The 16,883-nt window shown below is 40.4% G+C and overlaps 2 protein-coding genes across 3 annotated transcripts; both read right to left on the bottom strand.

Annotated features, from left to right (window-relative positions):
• Window positions 1–1,995: 1,995 nt before the first annotated feature.
• LOC109054298 (rab GDP dissociation inhibitor alpha-like) lies at window positions 1,996–9,597 on the bottom strand. 2 transcript variants are annotated; one of them, XM_042749749.1, is made up of 11 exons: window positions 9,522–9,597; window positions 9,118–9,225; window positions 8,559–8,655; window positions 6,755–6,889; window positions 6,100–6,298; window positions 4,578–4,709; window positions 4,401–4,500; window positions 3,894–4,065; window positions 2,618–2,762; window positions 2,494–2,548; window positions 1,996–2,422 (listed from the first exon to the last, which is right to left on the bottom strand). In XM_042749749.1, the coding sequence occupies exons 1-11, from the start codon at window positions 9,561–9,563 to the stop codon at window positions 2,282–2,284; spliced, it is 1,326 nt and encodes a 441-aa protein (XP_042605683.1). In that variant the 5' UTR covers window positions 9,564–9,597; the 3' UTR covers window positions 1,996–2,281. The 2 variants fall into 2 exon arrangements, with proteins under 2 accessions (XP_042605683.1, XP_042605684.1); XM_042749750.1 differs by lacking the exon at window positions 2,494–2,548 and having other exon boundaries at window positions 2,332–2,422; window positions 2,593–2,762; window positions 9,522–9,594.
• Window positions 9,598–11,783: 2,186 nt separating this feature from the next.
• LOC109054274 (transforming protein RhoA) lies at window positions 11,784–16,259 on the bottom strand. The gene is made up of 5 exons (XM_019071564.2): window positions 16,107–16,259; window positions 13,779–13,983; window positions 13,583–13,703; window positions 13,382–13,512; window positions 11,784–12,199 (listed from the first exon to the last, which is right to left on the bottom strand). Exons 2-5 carry the CDS (start codon window positions 13,932–13,934, stop codon window positions 12,026–12,028), a joined length of 582 nt encoding a protein of 193 aa, XP_018927109.1. The 5' UTR covers window positions 13,935–13,983; window positions 16,107–16,259; the 3' UTR covers window positions 11,784–12,025.
• Window positions 16,260–16,883: the final 624 nt, after the last annotated feature.

Genomic DNA, 16,883 nt, shown 5'->3' with positions numbered 1-16,883 from the left:
AATCGAGCTCAGAGTCTGATTCACAGGAACACCGGGATGCTCATCGAATTTAGATCAAAATCAGTGAAAGCTGAAAGGGGAAGAGATTTGTGTGTGAATATTGACAGTGTACTATAAAATACCAACAAACATCTAATAAACGGCCAATTTAATCGTTAACATATACAGGTATGAAGCTGTTAAGGGGAAGTCTTGGCCTAGTGGTTAGAGAGTTTGACTCTTAACCCTAAGGTTGTGGGTTCGAGTCTCGGGCCGGCAACACCACGACTGAGGAGCCCTTGAGCAAGACACTGAACCCCCAACTGCTCCCCGGGCGCCGCAGCATAAATGAAACACAATGCTCCGGGTGTGTGTGTGTGTTCACTGCTCCGGGTGGGTGTTCACTGCTGTGTGTGTGTGTGTTCATGGTGTGTGTGTGTTCACTGCTGTGTGTGTGCACTTTGGATGGGTTAAATGCAGAGCACGAATTCTGAGTATGGGTCACGATACTTGGCTGTATGTCACATCACTTCACTTTTTTTTTTTTTTTTAATGTTTAACATGATAATTAAATGAGGAGAATCGGAGGATGAGGCTGTGGCTAGAAGGGATACAGCTCCAACGATACAACTGAATTTTCTGCCTATTAGATTGTGTTTTATTAACGTCTACACCTACCCAGCCCTAAACCTACCCCTCACAATAATGCAAAAACAATATTTATGGGAGAAACGAACCTTTTTGCTTCGAAGCGCTGGCGACGTCTGCTGGTCAACATGCATAAACAGCTTTTAAAAAAACCCATTGCAAATGTTTTCTTGAAAGTACAATACAGTAAATGTAGTAAAATACCATTAAATATGACGTGTCTGTATAATATGGGGTTTTTTAAAATATTTAAGTTGGCTTGAGAAAGCCAACTTACTGATCTACTATTTAAACTTATTAAGTTGGCTTGAGAAAGCCAACTTACTGATATCCTATTTAAACTTATTAAGTTGGCTTGAGAAAGCCAACTTACTGATCTACTATTTAAACTTATTAAGTTGGCTTGAGAAAGCCAACTTACTGATCCAAAACATAAACTTAATTATCTCACAATTCTTCTGAGACTAAATTTCTGACTGCTACTCCTCCTAGAGCTTTAACTCTACAGACTCCAAACTCAGCCAAAAACTTAATAAATAAATAAATCAAGTTTCTAGATATTCATAAAAGCATTACGGTACTGTCACTCTAAAATAGAAACATCTCAGTCTGACCGCTGTGTCACATTCTCATAGAAACCAACGCAGTTATTCAGCCGTACAAAAGAGCGCCACGGGACACACAACCTGATCTGAACATTTCGATTTACAACACTAATGCGTCTGTCACAGAAAATCCACTACAGGGGAAATACTAAACTTTAAACAGATCATTCAGCCAGAAATCATCATCCTGTTTATTGTTCATTTACTCGTTCAAAACATTATGACTTTGTCTGTAAAACACAGAGGATATTCTGAAAAACCGCTGTGAACAGCACCGGACCCCACTGTTTAGAGGGATAATTAACCCAAAACTGTAAATTCTGTCATTAATTACTCACCCTCATGTCGTTCCAAACCCAGAAGACCTTCGCTCATCTTCGGAACACAAATTAAGATACTTCTGATGAAATCCGAGAGCTCTCTGACCCTCAAGGCTCAGAAACGTAGCAAGGAGATCGGTCAAATAATCCACGTAACATCAGGGGTTCAACCGTAATTTTACAAAGCTACGAAAATACTTTTTGTGCAGAGAAAATAAAAATAACTTTAACGTCACCCTATAGCATCATTTTGGGGAGTAGCCACTGAACATAAACAACGTACGCTGTTCTATACCGATGTCCTTGCTACATTTCTGAGCCTTGATTGTGTAAGGATCCTTACTGTCTATGGAGGATCAGAAAGCTCTCGGATTTCATCAGAAATATCTTAATTTGTGTTCTGATGATGAACGAAGGTCTTCTTGGGTTTGGAACGACATGAGGGTGAGTAATTAATGACAGAATTTTTGGGTGAACTAAACCTTGAACAGGATTGTTCAACAGAATATAGGCTAGTATCAAAAGGTTTTTTTTTTTTAATTCCCAGTCACCGCTTCACACTCCTGTCCAGTTGGTGGCGGTAAATGCACCATTTAAGCTGGTTTGCCAACCGCCATAAAACCTCTAAAGAAGAAGAAGAAATGTTAATCTATGGATAAAAAGAGAAAGACTGCCGCTGTGTTGGAATGCGTGAAGGATCTCTCATGGATTTGGTGTTGGATCGCTCGTTCAGTCGTCAGAGTCGGCGTCGACGTCTCTGGGATCCCTGAAGATGAACTCTGAGCCTGTGACGCGGTGGTACAGATCCAAGATGTCGTCCGTCTCGGTCTGGAAGTGTGGCGTGTGGTCGTACGAGCGGGAGATGAAGATCTAGAGGAGAAACACAGTCGATCAGCAGCGTTCGTTGGCTGGCTTGGTTGGCGCAGCAGAGCGCTCGTTACCTGACTCCTGCGGCCGTTGTCTGTGGGGACCATCAGGTTACTGATGCTCACAAACCTGCAGGACAAACCAACTGTGAGTGACACGCGTGAACAACACACCACGGCTGAGCTGTTTGCTGCTCACTTCTCCAGGATGGGCTCCAGCAGGGCCAGACCGGGTGCGACCTCCTTCTCCGGGTTGCAGGTTTCCACCATCGTGCTGACCACAGCCATGTACTTGCCTTCCGCCGCCACGTTATGAGCGAAGGACAGCAAACAGATGTAGATATCTGCACACAAACACCAAACCTTACTACTGCAGTATACCTATTCAGCCCATGTGTCCTCTTAAGGTGTAAATGTGTTTATCTTTGTGGCAATGCTAACCTGGCAACACATCCCTTATTTCAAAAGCCCCCAAAAACATGTTTAATATTGTTGAATAAAAATTAAAAAATCAGAAAAAAAAATGCAATCTGCACTCCGAAGTTCTGATCTGAATCAAATGATTCACAAACTCACTCCTAAGTTCTGATCTGAATCAAATGATTCACAAACCCACTCCTAAATTCTGATCTGAATCAAATGATTCACAAACCCACTCCTAAGTTCTGATCTGAATCAAATGATTCACAAACCCACTCCTAAATTCTGATCTGAATCAAATGATTCACGAACCCACAACAAAGTTCTGATCTGAATCAAATGATTCACAAACCCACTCCTAAATTCTGATCTGAATCAAATGATTCACAAACCCACTCCTAAATTCTGATCTGAATCAAATGATTCACGAACCCACAACAAAGTTCTGATCTGAACTCAAATGATTCACAAACCCACTCCTAAATTCTGATCTGAATCAAATGATTCACAAACCCACTCCTAAATTCTGATCTGAATCAAATGATTCACAAACTCGCTCCTAAATTCTAATCTGAAACAAACGATTCACGAAGTTCTGATCTAAATCAAATAATTCACACTCTCGAGTCCCAATCTGAATAATGATTTGCGAACCATCATTTCAGATCAGGACTTCGGGCTGTGGATCGTGAATCATTCAATTCCAAAAATGATTCACAAACCTACTCTGAAGTTCGGATCTGAATCAAACGATTCGTGCTCCAGAGTCCAGATCTAAATAAAGGTTTGTAAACCATAAATTAATAGTGAGGTTTTGAAGCTAGAAATCTCCCTGATGAAAGTTACGATTGGAGCTGAACCCGTGTGCTTTATTTACAAAATCAAACGTCACTGGTTCTTGCACGTCAAGCACGAGCATTTGAGCTTCTGTTACCATATTTAATGAGCATAGGATGGAAGAAAAAGTGCAGAAATGTGTAATGAGCACTTTTTAAATTGAAACAGAATACTCCAGTGAATAGTGTTTTCCTCTTCAAGCAGGTTCCGTGGCTCACCTGACTTCCTGTTGAGGTGCGTCTGTGGGATGATGATCTGGCAGGAGTTGGCGTCGTGGGTATTTTTGATGGGGTGGTTGAGTAAGCAGATGACCCGTATGACACGGCCGGCCTTCTTCACGCGCTCCGGCATGTAGCTCGGGTCGCAGATCAGCTGCTTACAGCGAAAGACCTTTGTCGAGATGTAAACGCGGTCAGATCATCATCATCAGGGTCGTGTAATTATGACCCAGATAGCACACATAGGTCTGCAAGATGTCTGTTAAAGATCTCTTGATCTGGAAAGCGTCTGCTGTGTACAAACATCTGACAAACATCTGTGAGATGTCAGTTTTACAAACATTTTAAACCATAAACATCTTGGAGACATCTAATAGACGTCTATTTGACATCTGAGAGGAGACGTTCCATACACGTATTGCAGATGAGCAAACACTCTAAAAATGCATCTTGCAGACGTCTCCGTGATGTACGTGTGCTATCAGGGGAAGGTGTGTCTGTGCTCACCTCGCCCTCGGATCGCACCGCCGCCACTCGCCCGTCTTCCATCAGGATTTCGTCCACGCGGCGGTTTAGCAGGTAGCTGTTCCCGTAGACGGCGCTGAGCCTGTGGAGCGTCAGGCGTGAGTCACGCTTCACCTGTGAGAGCCACATCACTCACGTGAAGAGAGGAGTGAACGTTACCTGACGAAGCCCTGCGGCAGCTCGCCCAGACCGAACAGCGGGTAGAGGAACGGGCTGAGACTGTAGCGCGCCAGAGACTCGGAGTACAGCTTGATCCGCTGTATGGTCATCAGACATGGCTGCTCCAGATAGCTGACCAACACACACAGAGTTACTGACCCGATACTGACTGACAAGGGTGTAGGTGTCATTTTATGTATTATTATAACAAGTGATGTCTGACTTTGGCAACTATAGTTCTCTTTCTAAATATGAAGAGGTCAGCAGATTAATGAGCTCATCCAAATTTTACAAGAAGTTTATGAGCGTTATTGTAATATAAGTCAGACATTGAAGTGAGTCACTGTTTTTCTCTTCTGAGGAAAATTCATTTACTTGTTTGTCACTGAACCACACAGAGACATTCTGATCAGATTTATTAATGTTCATCTGATCTCAATTTATAAGTGACTTTTCTTTCTGTTTTAAAGATGCTTTCTTTGGATTGTTTGTCTACTCTTTGGAGACTTAATTTGTTTTTCCTACTAGATAAATTTCACATACATGAACATGGTAACCACAAATTAACCATGGTTTTGAAACACTAACCATAGTTTAACTATGGTACTTGTAGTAAAACTGTGTTTTATATATATATATAGATATAAAGATCCGCGCTCCAAAGTGCTGATCTGAAAAATGATTCTCGAACACACTCCGAAGTTGCGATCTGAATCAAATGATTCGCGATGCGCAAGCCGATTGGAGCACTTTGAAACAGTGAATCACTCTGTGACGTGATGGTTTAACTAATTCAGAGTTTCGAACAGCTGTTTCACCCATCACTACGTGCTTTTTAAAATCATTACAAGCGATGTCGAAATTTGAAAATGATTGTCTCTTTTGATCTGTTTTTGCTAGTGAATAGTGAACTGAATGATCAAATTCATGAGTTTGAATCAATCGGAGCGGTTCCAGTGTAAATGACTCAATTGAATCAGTTTGTCTGTATGTTCCTCAGCTTTCTTCATCCTCAGTCATGTTTACACGACAATGTCAGCGCTACTACTGGCTCAGCTCACTAGTTTTATGAAAGAAAGTATGATGTTTACAAATAAAATATCCATATTTCTATTCCACAGATAACATCCGACACAAATCTAGGAACTGGTTTACTGCTAACTAGTCAAACACTCCATTAATATGAGGAGCTGCAGCTCAAAATACATGTCAGATGGAAACATTGTGCTTTATGATCGAGTTTGTGGCCTAAGTCACTATATCTGAAATGGTTTGAGCTGCAGTTCAGTAGAAATCAGGTGAAAGCATCCAGTCTGGTTACATACACATATATGTAATTGTTTGATCGAAAATTATTGGTAGGGACAATTTAGTAGTTGATAAATATTAGTAGGGACACTTCATAGCGTCTCTACTAAACTTTACACAGTTGATATTTTATATTTTTATTTTATATCTCTGAGGAACCATTTTTCTTTCAAATCCAGTCAAATGTTGTGTGTATTTCTAAGGTGCTGCTCACTCGTCGTTGATGTGAAGGGCCAGAGCATGACCTGTGACCTCCACCACATCATCGCCCAGGTCGAAGTGGCGAAACACGTCCCTCATGGAGGTCCTGTGCGGGTCCATGTCGTGATGCGTCCGCGGGTTGTTCTCCTCGAAGTTCAGGACGAAGGACATGAACTTACGGAACCGCCGCTTGTCGAACATCCCCATCAGATCTGGAGAAACACATTAATGCCAATAAAACTAAAACCACAAAAAACCTTGATACTAGAAATAAGACACACGGTAACTGAAATAAAATATAAAAAATGTTAACTTTATTTTCTCCTCTTGTTGATGAAGCAACATTTTTAATTAATTATTTTTTTTATATATATATGGTGCTTTTTACAATTTTTTTACAGATTCTGCCAAAGCATCTTTACAGTATTAAACAGGGAAATAGTGTGTTGAAATAGTGAGCTGTTCTCCTCTGGACAGATGAAACAGTTTAATTGTAGGCTGCAACAAAGTCAGATTGTGCAGAGGACTCAAAACAAAAACAAACAAAACCAAAAAGACATTTAAAGAAAACTAATAAAATTGACAAAAACACAAACAAACTTCAGCTACTTAAAATGAAAAAGGAAAATCTAAAAAAATACACTCAAGTTTGGTATATTAATGAAAACCTGAATTGTGCGTCTCAGTCTCAGTGCAGGGGACTTTGTGAATTTTCCCTCCTTTATACACGAAACTGCCTTCAATCACCTTGAAGTCCAGATATCGCGTGACCTCAGTGTACAGCAGCATCTTCACCAGAGGACCTGAAGGAAACACAGTCATCTAGGGCACTACGAGTTACGAGATGTGGAAAACGTGGACGGTAACCAGTCATTAAAACAGAATGTACTGTATAATGCAGAATGTCACGGAATTTGCCAAATTCTGAATGAATTAATCAGAAGTGAGTGAGTGACGTGACATACAGCCAAGTATGATGACCCATACTCTGCATTAGTGCTCTGCATTTAACCCATCCAAAGTGCACACACACACACACACACACCCGGAGCAGTGAACACACACACACACTGTGAACACACACACACAGCATTTAACACACACACACAGCAGTGAACACACAGCCGGAGCAGTGAACACACACACACACACACACACACACATGAATGGAATGAATGGAAACACATGAATATGATCTCTAGAGCTGCTGTGAGAGTCACTTCATGAGCATTTTACAGTTTCTTTTGTGGAAAATTATCATCAAAAAAGTCTTCACAGCAACCCGTCAAAATAAAGGTTCGGTTTAACTTGAAGAAACGGTGACAGAAATATTACTTAATGGTAATAGTACTACTGCTACTAATAAAATTATTATCAAAACATTACTTTAAAGGGAATATTTACCAGAAATATTAATTACCAGCGTACATTTAGCAGAAAAAAATGTAATGCAAAATAATACATTTAAAAAACTAAATCAATTAGAGATGCTTTTGATTATTACTTTTAATGAAACCATGAAAATGGAATCTAGAAAATGAATGGAAAACAGAATTTCAAATAAAACGTTTTTTAATTATATTTTTTGTTAAACTTTTAATAAATTGCAGTTTAATATAGTCAGTTTCAAGATTTCAATTAGACATGCTTTTTGACTAATAAAAGTAAATTTAACCATTAAAACAGAGTCTAGAAAAATGAAAACGGAATTGGGTAAAAAAAACAAAAAAAAACACAGATTTCATAGGGCCCTACATCACTGCCTGTAGGGCCCATGAACACACACACACACACACTCTCTCTCTCTCTCTCTCTCACTCACACACACTCTCTCTCTCTCTCTCTCTCTCACTCACACACACTCTCTCTATCACATACCCACACACACACAAGCATGTTCACACACACAAATGATCAAAACCTAACTCTCCAAAAAAAACACACTCTCTTACATACACACACACACACTCTCTCTCTCTCTCTCACACACACACACACACACACTCTCTCTCTTACTCACACATACTCACACTCTCTCACGCACACACTCACACAAACTCTCTCTCTCTCACACACACACTCTCTTACATACACACACACACACTCTCTCTCTCTCTCTCACACACATACACACACTCACTCACATACACACACTCTCTCACACACACAATCACACACACTCTCTCTCTCTCTTACACACACACTCTCTTACATACACACACACACACACACTCTCGCTCTCTTACATACACACACATACACATACACTCTCTCTCTCTCACACACACACTGAATCATTTATTCACTCTCTCTCTTACTCACACATACTCACACTCTCTCACACACACAATCACACACTCTCTCTCTCTCTCTCTCTCTCTCACACACACACACACACACACACACACACACACAGACACACACACACACACACACACACACACAGACACACACACACACACACACTCTCACCGTTTGCAAGCAGGAACTTGGGAATCAGATCCACGTTCCAGTCTTTCCCGCACCCCATTGATTTTGAAGGAGCAGAAACCTGGAACCTCTTATAAAGCTGTTCAGAAGAACAAACATTTACATTTACATTTAATCATTTAGCAGACGCTTTTATCCAAAGCGACTTACAAATGAGAACAGTAGAAACAATCAGATCAACGAGAGAACAACAACGGTATACAAGTGCTATGACAAGTCTCAGTTAGTCTAGTACAGAACACGTAGCCAGGGTTTTTTTTTTTTTTTTTTTTTTTAAAGACTGTGCTAGACGAGAAAAGAAAAGGTAAGTACTAGTATTAGTTGGTTAAGTGCAGGGGAAAAAGATGAGTCTTTAGATGTTTTTTGAAGATGAGTAAAGACTCAGCTGTTTGAACTGAGATCGGGAGGTCATTCCACCAGCTGGGAGCAGTCCAGGAAAAGGTCTGTGAGAGTGATTTTGCACCTCTTTGGGATGGAGCCACAAGGCGCCGTTCACTTGCAGAGCACAAACAAATGTTAATGTGTGCGTGTTTTCATTTACCTCCTCCAGAGGGGAAACTGAGGCACTTTCTCCTCCATAATACGGGTTGGAGTCCATATGAAGGACCTTCTTCCCGTTGACTGACATCAGTCCAGATAAAACACATTCCTGCAGCACACAGACCACTGATCATCACACACAGATCTAGCGATCGATCGGATGCTGAGCTGAGATTATCTGGTGTCCAGACCCTGGAGCTGACATAGTCACTTAAGTCTTAAGTAGTTCTAACAGCTAGCAATAGACATGGGGTAATCAGTCTTACTTTCACATTCAGATTTAACCAATATATCTTTTTGCAAGGAAAAAGGAAAAAAATTGACTTTTTAAGACTCGTCTAAGCAGTTTATGCAACGGGCCCCTTATCTATTCTGATCTCAGATCAGGATGTGAATGTTTCTTACCTTCAGTCCGGTTCCCAGAACAATCACATCAAACTCCGGCATCCTGACGCTCTGCGAACGAATCCAGACACACTCTTCAGCCGTGTGTGTAAACTCATAATCCTCACAACAGATGAGGGTCACTGACACACACACACCGTCCCATAGCACCGTCCCATAGCCCCCACACACACACACACACACACACACACACACACACACACACACACACACACACACACACACACTGTCTGTCTGCAGGAGTGTCCAGACACTTAAGATTTACACACATTTGCTACATTTTTCAGTTTCAGCCAATTGCCTTTAATAACCTTGCTGAAACAACAATAGACACATCACAGAATTTGTAATTGTTTTACTGGTAATAATGGGACTTGTACTGGTTTTAATGGAAACTTTTCTACTGGCAATTGTTCACCTTCTATTGGTGGCTTGTTAAAACCAGTAAATCCTAATGGAATATGTCCCAAAGCACACTACAGAGAGCCATTTTTAATTGTTAAAAGCTAATGGTTTTTAATGTTTTCAATGGTATTTGTAGTGGAAACCATTAGAATTTTCTATTAATTAGTTTTTTCAGCACTGTAACTATAAAACACAGTACATGACTGTAAAAAAAAAAAAAAGTTTCTGATTAATATATAATAATATATAGATGATATTCATACATGAACTGCACACTAATGATCGTAATATCTTCTAGCCGCGTTAATCAGATCAGAGCTGGACGATAATATAATATAAGCAATCACGCAGTTGGGATTTGCTACATAGCATATCGCTTTTAACGGAATTGTTTGACTACATTTGCAAGCATGCTCTGCGGCAGACACATCCTCGACTCGTTTAGTCAAGTTTTGTAAGATTCGGTCTCTTTCTCACATTATAAGGTCATTTCAAAGTGACAATTTAATTGGAAACATAACTTTTCCAGGCAGAGTTGCAGAAGCTACCGACTTTCAGTTCCTGAGCCACACAGAATGACTGAAGCTCTGGCCGGGGCTCTAGATGGGATGCTGTCTCTCAAGGCGTGTCTGGGTTAGGGCTGGTTCTGCTCCACCTGAGGCTGGTCTGGTTGGTCCTGTTTAGAGTGGCTCAGTGGCTCAGTGGTAGAGCACTGCGTTAGCAGCGCAAAAGGTTGTGGGTTCGATTCCCAGGGAACACACAGTAAAAAAATATATAGTGAAAGTGAAAGTTGTGACATTTGTCAAGTATGGTAACCCATACTCGAAATTGGTGCTCTGTATTTAACCCATCCAAGTGCACACACACAGCAGTGAGAAGTGAACACACACCCGGAGCAGTGGGCAGCTATATATCCAGCACCCGGGGAGCAACTGGGGGTTCAGTGCCTTTCACATATTGGTTTCAGTCATTGGGTATTGAGGGTGGAAGAGAGCGCTGTTCATTCACTCCCTCCCACCTACAACTCCTGCCAGCACCTGTGACTCAAACCTGTGACCTTCTGGTTACAAGTCCAAATCTCTAACCATTAGGCCACAGCTGCCCCTGTATAACCTGAATGCACTGTAAGTTGCTTTGGATAAAAGTGTCTGCCAAATGCATAAATGTAACATTTTCTACTGATTGTGTTCAGATGGAAATCTCTTCTCTGTAGTAGTAGAGAGGATGATTTTTTTATTTTTTTTGCTGGCCAATAAAAGTGAAATCCTCTGAAAAATAGATCAAAATTATGTTTTTGCTTAGAACAAGAATAAATGTGTCATAATTTTGTTTTCCATTTGAATTAAGATCATTTTTCAGACCCCGCTGGTCAGATATTGGTTCTTGTTTTAAGCAGAAACTCGCTTCATTTTGTTCAGTTTCTCAGAAAACAAGACTTCACATCTTCTGTCATTTCGCTTCTCCAGTAAACGTATCTCGATGTAGGAATTTGTCTTTTATCTAAGACTCTGTTAAACAGAGCTTTTTACTGTTACATTAATAAATCAGCATGGCAACACCCTTCAAGATATCCAAAATCTGTTCATATTTTAAGCTCCTCAGTGTTTTGCAATCAGGGCGACTAAGTTTGATTTGAATTCCATGATTTTTCATAGGACTAGTTCAGACATTTCTACTAGAAACAAGACAGAATAAGTGCACTCTTAAACGGAAAGGCCTCATGATAAAATCCCAAGGGAAAATCTCTAGACAGGAACTGTATTTGCAAGATCTGTGTGTGTGTGTGATGTTTATTTTCTAGTGAAGGTGTGTGAAATAAAAGCGTCAAAGCAGGAGTAACACAAACCAACAAACACGTCTTATAAAGGCTTTAATACACAAACATACCAAATTCTGCTAATTGGGAAAGACAAAAGAATGCTTTTCAAGTCTGGTTCGCGACGTGCAGTGCACCTTGGTCCTGATGCGTTGTTGCATATTTGTGTGTTCGCAGCGCGTCTGTGGCGTACGAGCAGAAAAGTTAAATACTGACATAAACTCTCAACACTAGGTGAACTGATTCAGTTAAAAGGAATAAAATGGAGGTGAGCACAGTCCGTCTACAGCAGCAGGCACTTGCTGTTCTTCTTGCCCTTGCGGGCCTGCAGCGCCGCCCTGGTGGCCATCTCGAACACCTCCCGCACGCCATCCTTGGTCTTGGCGGAGCACTCCATGTATCCGAAGGCACAGATGCGGTTGGCCATGTCCCGGCCCTCCTCCGGCTTGACGGGCTCCTGCGGGACAGATGCCACCAAACCGCTTTAAACACTCACACAGTGGGAATAAACACCTATTCCTATTCGCAGAAAAACAGAGGGTAATTTGCTCTGGAATTATTACAGAGGTTGAGTAAGAAAAACACAGACTTTTGCATAATGTGGGACTTTTAATTATAAACCAGTGTTATTTTAGCATCACTGAGATGCTACTAGTTTTAATTAATATTTTGAATTTGCTTTTATTTTACTATTTTCTGCAATCAAGTTAAAGTCTTCGTTTTTGTAATTTTTGTTACATCTATATAGTTTTTAATTTTTGTTTCAGTTTTAGTTATTTTATTACAAGCTAGAATTAAAATGAGAAATATAAAGCTGTTTATATTTAATTTTAGGTAATGTTTATTTTTACTTTTTTAAGGTTTTTTTTTGCTTTAGTTACAAGCCTGAAAACCACAGAGTCTTATTTTGAAAAGTGCTGAGGCTTTGAGAAAATGTTAAGAGCATTAATTTTTCTATGAATTATTAAACATTTCTGAAAAAATTGGATTTCAAATTAAGTTTCAGCTGATTCCAATAATTAGGAAGTGCCACATATGGGTCTATATATTAATTTTTATATAATTTTATTATTATTAATAATTATTAATGCTTATTTTATTTCAAGTTAGTAAAGCGTTTTACTCTTATTTTGACAGGTCTACCACTGGAGGTTTATTTGCTGGCTGATATGTAACCATTTAATTTCACACGGTTTCATTCATATCTGTGACCCTGGAGCAAGTGTATCTGTAGCAATAGACAACAATACATTGTCAAAATTATACATTTTTCTTTCATGCCAAAAATCATTAGGATAATATTTCCTATCATATATATATCAAAACTTAATTTGTGATTAGTAATATGCATTGCTAAGAACTTCATTTGAACAACTTTAAAGATGATTTTCTCAATATTTAGATTTTTTTGCTCCCTCAGATTCCAGATTTTCAAATAGTTGTATCTCAGACAAATATTGTCCTCCTAACAAACCATACATCAATGGAGAGATTATTTATTCAGCTTTCAGAAAAAATGGACCATTATGACTGGTTTTGTGCTCCAGAGTCACATATACATAAATAACCCACATGTCCCACATGTTCAGCCAATAAATACACATCGAATCGGTCTCTAATCTAAACGCTAGCTGCGCACCTGCTTCATCTTGACGAGCTCGCGGCGGGTGTGTTCATCGTTGCGCAGATCCTTCTTGTTGCCCACCAGGATTATGGGAACGTTGGGGCAGAAATGCTTGACCTCCGGAGTCCATTTCTCGGGAATGTTCTCTGCGGGGTCAGAGAGGTCAGAGGTCAGCGGGCGTGAGGCTAGCGTGAGCGCGGTTAGCAGGAGACTCACCCAGGCTGTCGGGGCTGTCGATGGAGAAGCACATGAGGATGACGTCGGTGTCGGGGTAAGAGAGCGGCCGCAGCCGGTCGTAGTCCTCCTGACCCGCCGTGTCCCACAGCGCTAGCTCCACCTGAAACACCACACGCTAGCGTTAGCACAGCGTTAACACAGCTCGCGCCGCTCCGTGCGGCCGGACGCTCCTCACCTGCTTGCCGTCCACCTCGATGTCGGCCACGTAGTTCTCGAAGACGGTGGGCACGTAGACCTCGGGGAACTGGTCTTTGCTGAAGACGATGAGCAGACAGGTCTTCCCGCACGCGCCGTCTCCCACGATCACCAGCTTCTTACGGATCGCCGCCATTCCTGCGCCGCGTTACTCGCCCGGCGAGACCAGAGAGCGACTCCACTCGCTGGTCCACCACATATTGCATCACAAAATCACAATCAACTCACATTTATACTATATTAGGACTGGGAAACGATTAATCACATTCAAAATAAAAGTGTACGTTTACATACTATATGTGTGTGTACTTCATATATATTAATACACATACAGATTAATAAAACATTTGTGTATCTATCTATCTATCTATCTATATATATACATATATTTCTTAAATTATATAGGCTACATATGTGTGTGTGATGTGTATTTATAGATATTCAATGCCTCTTCTGGTGACTGGGGGGAATATGCAGCTCATTTGCATTTAAAGCGATACACTCCACTTTTTTAGAAGCACCCCAAAAATGAGATTTTCCAACTGTTATTATAAATGATCTGTTTTGTATTCTGGGCTGAATCTTCACAGACTCATTCTGGGGACACCCAAGACCAATATTACATCTTGTAAAAAGGGGCATATGGGTGCCCTTTAAGTGTAATGTGTCTAATGTATTCTGTTAACAGCATACTACAGAAACAAATAATCAAATGGAAAATAAAGCAGCATAGTCTTGACTGTAATAAATAAACTTTCTTTCTTTGTCTCTTGTTGAAGCTACAAAAGTCCTTTATTCAAGAACAGTGAGTGATTTTGTCTGTCTTTTGTTGTTTGATTAATATTAAGCACACAGTCGGCAGCAGGAATATTAGGCTGCTGTCACTTTAAGAGCCACAAAGATCTACTTTACTGTTACACACGTGTTTTCATTCTCAACTCTCTATATTCATTTATTACATGACCTACGAGGGTTTATGGGAATAATCATTAAGTGCCATTTTTTTGACATTTTTGCGTCTACTTGACCATTTATGCGCGCAGCTTGAGCTAAAAGATGACTGTACGTGTCAGTCTCTGAGCACATATGAATCCTCCTGGGCAACAGCACAAGATTACGTGCTTTTAAAAACATGAATAAATCTCATCAAGCATGTCCAGTTTAGCTAAAGTTACATGATTTACTGATTTGCACGTGAAACTGTTCTTTTTTTGGAGGAATGAAAGCACACCACTGGAAAGGGGGCAGAACGGGGCACAATAAGCATTTTCTGGTGACCAAAATCTAAACTGTATTTTGATTAGTTGCACAGCTCTAATATATATATATAAAGCATTTTAGTATATTAATATTTTTTTCATCTGGACATTTTTATGACAATAAAATACATTTCCCCATAAACCATAAAAACAATTAATTAAAAAGTGCTTTATTTTCGTTTTGATAAATGTTATCATTATTACGCAAAGTATACTTTTTTTATAGATTTGGCATGAAATGACGGTCTTGTATATTCATGAGATTCACCCAAAAAGCAACATGAAACCCTAGACAATAGAAAACCTTTATTAAAGTTATTGATAAAGTGACATGAACTCAGTTAGAGCTTCACATGAAAACAGGATATACACTGAACAACTATTAAAGATGAACCAAAGGGTTTTAACAGGGTTCACAAGTACTGACTACAATTGAAAAATAATGCGCTAAATTGTAGAATGTTTAAGTGTAATATAGTAAAAGTGACTTACAGAAAAGAGCTCTATTTATTATGTGGAGCACAAATACAGGCAAAAATAATAATTCATAAAATCCTCAAAACGGGCTTCGTTTGGAATGAAGTGACCTGCTACTCTTGTGTTTTCCTGACCCCAAAGTGCAGAAACAGTAACATACTGTCAGGGGAGAACTGAAATAAGTGAAGTTAACAGAAAGCGTCTGCGGACACGAACGCGCTCGGCTCTGTTTACATGCGGAGCTAAGCTCTTCTCGCGCTTTGTTTATGTGTCAACACGGACGTTTACAGTGAAATTAATTCATATTATGACACTCAGAGCTTTATTTATTTATTTTTATTTTCACACAAACACGCTCTTGCCTTTAAACGTTTGAATATATATTTTATGTCGCAAAGTGTAGATGCAAAACTAGCATGCTACGTTACACGAGCGGAAGTGAGCGAGTCTCCTCAGTAAGACATTAAAATCCCTAAACATGAAACTCTCTCGGTCATGATAACTTTAATAACCGTCGCTGATCTTTTAGCAAAAGCGTAATGAAGAGAAAACCGCATTAAATCCGCGCTCACCTTCAGTTCAACTCGGCTGGAGTTTTCCGGGTCGCTTCTGTGCGCGCGCCGGAAGCCACACACAACCAGCCAAGATGGCGCCTAAACAACAACTCGTCAAAATAAGAGTCCTCAACAGAAGCGCGATGATAAGAGTCCTCAACAGACGCGCGATGATAAGAGTCCTCAACAGACGCGCGATGATAAGAGTCCTCAACAGACGCGTCAAAGAAAGAGTCCTCGCAGTTCGCTTTCCAGCTGTTCATTTACAGTTTTTCTCAATCGATTTGACACATGTCTCCAAACTCAGGTCACTGTTCTCAAAACAGTTAACACAGTGAGCTGTTTGTAACTGTCCTTAACAGATTGTACATTTTTATTCATTTTATACAAACAATACAAATAATTTTCTCAAAACAATGTGCAAAAAACTCTGAGATGTTTTCACAATAGTTAATACAACCAACCAATACTTTAGAGCAGCGGTTCTCAATTCCAGTCCTCGCGAGCCCTCGGATGCCCAAACTCGGTCCTCGAGGGCCGGTGTCCAGCAGAGTTTAGATCCAGCCCTAATTAGACACACCTGAACCAGCTAATCAAGCTCTTACTAGAGCCCCTTTCACACTGCACGTTGGTCCCGGAAAACTGCCGGATCGCCTTCTGTGTGAACGCAAACACATTCCGGGATCGATCCCGGGTTAGGGACCTAGTAACATTGCCGGGTTCAGTCCCGGAACGAGCTCTGTGTGAACAAAAGCCAGAACCAATGGCGTAGAGGGTGTGTTGTAGTGATGACCC

The sequence above is a fragment of the Cyprinus carpio genome, chromosome B22 (genome assembly GCF_018340385.1).
Source record: "Cyprinus carpio isolate SPL01 chromosome B22, ASM1834038v1, whole genome shotgun sequence".
NCBI lineage: Eukaryota > Metazoa > Chordata > Actinopteri > Cypriniformes > Cyprinidae > Cyprinus > Cyprinus carpio.
The sequence above is the reverse complement of the archived record's forward strand: the minus strand, read 5'-3'. Positions and strand labels throughout refer to the sequence as shown.